General features: G+C 49.7%; 1 protein-coding gene across 1 annotated transcript in view; it reads left to right on the top strand.

Annotated features, from left to right (window-relative positions):
- The first annotated feature begins 249 nt into the window (after nt 1-249).
- Nucleotides 250-2312, top strand: part of LOC109541785 (dynein axonemal heavy chain 5) — a 23226-nt gene continuing 21163 nt past the window's right edge. Inside the window, exons 1-7 of the mRNA XM_048669883.1 lie at nt 250-614; nt 680-970; nt 1024-1213; nt 1273-1476; nt 1526-1770; nt 1819-1926; nt 1978-2302. Of these exons, the coding sequence (XP_048525840.1) occupies nt 333-614; nt 680-970; nt 1024-1213; nt 1273-1476; nt 1526-1770; nt 1819-1926; nt 1978-2302 (1645 nt within the window). The 5' untranslated portion in view covers nt 250-332. The remainder of the gene's footprint in view (nt 615-679; nt 971-1023; nt 1214-1272; nt 1477-1525; nt 1771-1818; nt 1927-1977; nt 2303-2312) is intronic.

Genomic DNA, 2312 nt, shown 5'->3' on the forward strand with positions numbered 1-2312 from the left:
TATTCTGAGTTATTAATTTTTAAACATTCACTGTCGCAAGCGTCATTAAAAATTCTCCGCAACTCCCCCAATACTTGCATTCCAATGCAATTTTTCCCAAACTTGCCCCAATATTTTCTCTACCAAACAGAGGAAGATCAACCCTCTAGGTCTAGCCCACTTGAAGAAAATCACTTTTGAACAAACTACTGCAATAAAACGAAAACTTGCCCCTTTTACTGTGAACCCCCCTGTATAAACCTGAAATCTTCAGCAGCCCTGCTCTGCAAAACTTCCACTTAATAGTAGCATTTAACTTAAAATGAACATTCGAGTCTAGCAACAGTAGAAACATGTTCGTGCATGGTATTAAGGGTGGATACACCACTTCAGATGACGATTCTGATGAAGACCTCAATACCATCGATAATTTGCTTTTGGTAGCCGCCCTCCCACTAACGACTTCTGTTGAAGATGTTGATTTTGCGCGTTTCCAGCGAAGAAGAGAAGAATGCGAGCGAAAGGCGCGCAGAGGGGAGATGGACCCCCGGCTGGAGTTCACCTTCCAGATCCTCATCGACGCCACTGGTCTTCCGAGGCACGAAATTATGGACCACGTTTTTGAAGGAGAAATGGTACTCTTCAATTCACTAATGAAACCACCCGACTAACGTCCTGTTTGTCCTCTGTGCCGTCAAAGCTGGACGAAATCAACCAACTGTTTCTTCCGCACATGAAGACCAAGCTGGTGTGGTTCTACCAGGAGATGCTGGACACGGAAGCCATGGCAGCCTTGGAACCGAGCAAACCAAGCACCAGCAGGCAGCTGCAGCCCAGCACCAGCCGGATGAATCTGCAGCCCAACGTGACGCCCATCTACAAGAAGAAACTCTTCTTAACCGACGGCTGGGAGATTCCTTTGAAGGGCATCTGCATCTACATCTTCCGCACGAACAGCAGCAAACAACTGCCCGAAGAAGGCTTTCAGAAGGTGGTGACTCAGCCACATGATTATTTTTTAGTATTTTCCAACTGTCCTTCCAGGACCTGTACTGTGGCGTAATCGATGCTGCCAACATCGGAATGGTGGCCACGATCGAGCGAGTGATTGAGCATGTTTTCATGGAAGCGCTGGCTCACCCCAGCCTGGATTGCGAAGATGAAGCAGCCAGCTGCCCAATGGTGAAGAACCAGCTGCTGCCCAGTCTGAGATCCTTTTGCAGTGTGCTGAAAGGTTGCAAATCTAGGCCACGTCGCTAATGTTTTCAGTTGAACCAGAACATGTTTGATTAGTGTGCGAAGAGGTGGCGAATGAGGGCAACCTGTTTGACGATGGGCAGGTGCTGATGCGCAAAGTGCACATGGACGAGATCAAAGAAATGGCCAAGATCCCCGAGAAGGTGCAGCCTTTGGAGGAACGCGTCAAAGGCTGGTGTAAACGCCTGGACGAGATCTTGAAGGAAAGCGAGCAAATCAGGCGCGAAAATGATTCTTCGGGTAAGATCTTGGTGCTGATCGACTGAGGGATGTAGACGTGCCCCTCTAGGCCCTCAAGACGAGCTGGAGTACTGGAAAAAGCGCGGGGCGCAATTCTCGCAAATCGCCAACCAGGTGAACTCCAGAGAGGTGCAAATGACCATCCTCTGTCTGAAGATCGCGCGCTCCAAAGTCGTCAAAGACTGGCGGGAAACGGACAAGAAGATCACCTTTTGCTACAACGAGTCCAAGGACAATGCCAAGTTCATCCAGGCGCTGGAAACTAAATGCCACTCCCTATACCTGGACGATCCGGTAGGTTGGACTGGGCAACCTCCAAAGCCTCTAACCGCCACTTTCCAGGTGAAAATGCGCGATTGTATCATGGGGCTGTTGCAAACCGTGCGCCTCATCCACAACGTGTCGCAGTTCTACAACACTTCAGAGCGCTGCTCAGCTCTGATGGTCAAGGTGAGGATCGCAAAACCCCGTAAAAGTCCTACTCATCAGAACCTTCTTCAGATCACCAACCAGATGATAGAAACCTGCAAGGGCTACATCACCTGCAGGGGCCAAGAGAGCATCTGGCAGCAGGAGCGCACCTTGATCAAAGAGAAGCTCACGCAATGCCTGGTCCTGAACAAGGTCTACCGCAAAACGTACCATGTGGTCAAGAACCAAACCATCCTGCCCTCTACACGGCCGTTCAATTTTTCCGAGAACTACATCTTCGGGAAGTTCGACGCGTTCTGCAGACGCCTGTCGAAGATCATTTCCATGTTCGATCTCATTGATGATTACACTGGGCTGTTCCAAAGGCGAATGGAAGGCCTCCTGCTGGGCGACGGTAAATTTTT

The sequence above is a fragment of the Dendroctonus ponderosae genome, unplaced genomic scaffold (genome assembly GCF_020466585.1).
Source record: "Dendroctonus ponderosae isolate FM_Combo_2020 unplaced genomic scaffold, Dpon_F_20191213v2 Dpon_F_20191213_9, whole genome shotgun sequence".
In the NCBI taxonomy this organism is placed as follows: Eukaryota; Metazoa; Arthropoda; class Insecta; order Coleoptera; family Curculionidae; genus Dendroctonus; species Dendroctonus ponderosae.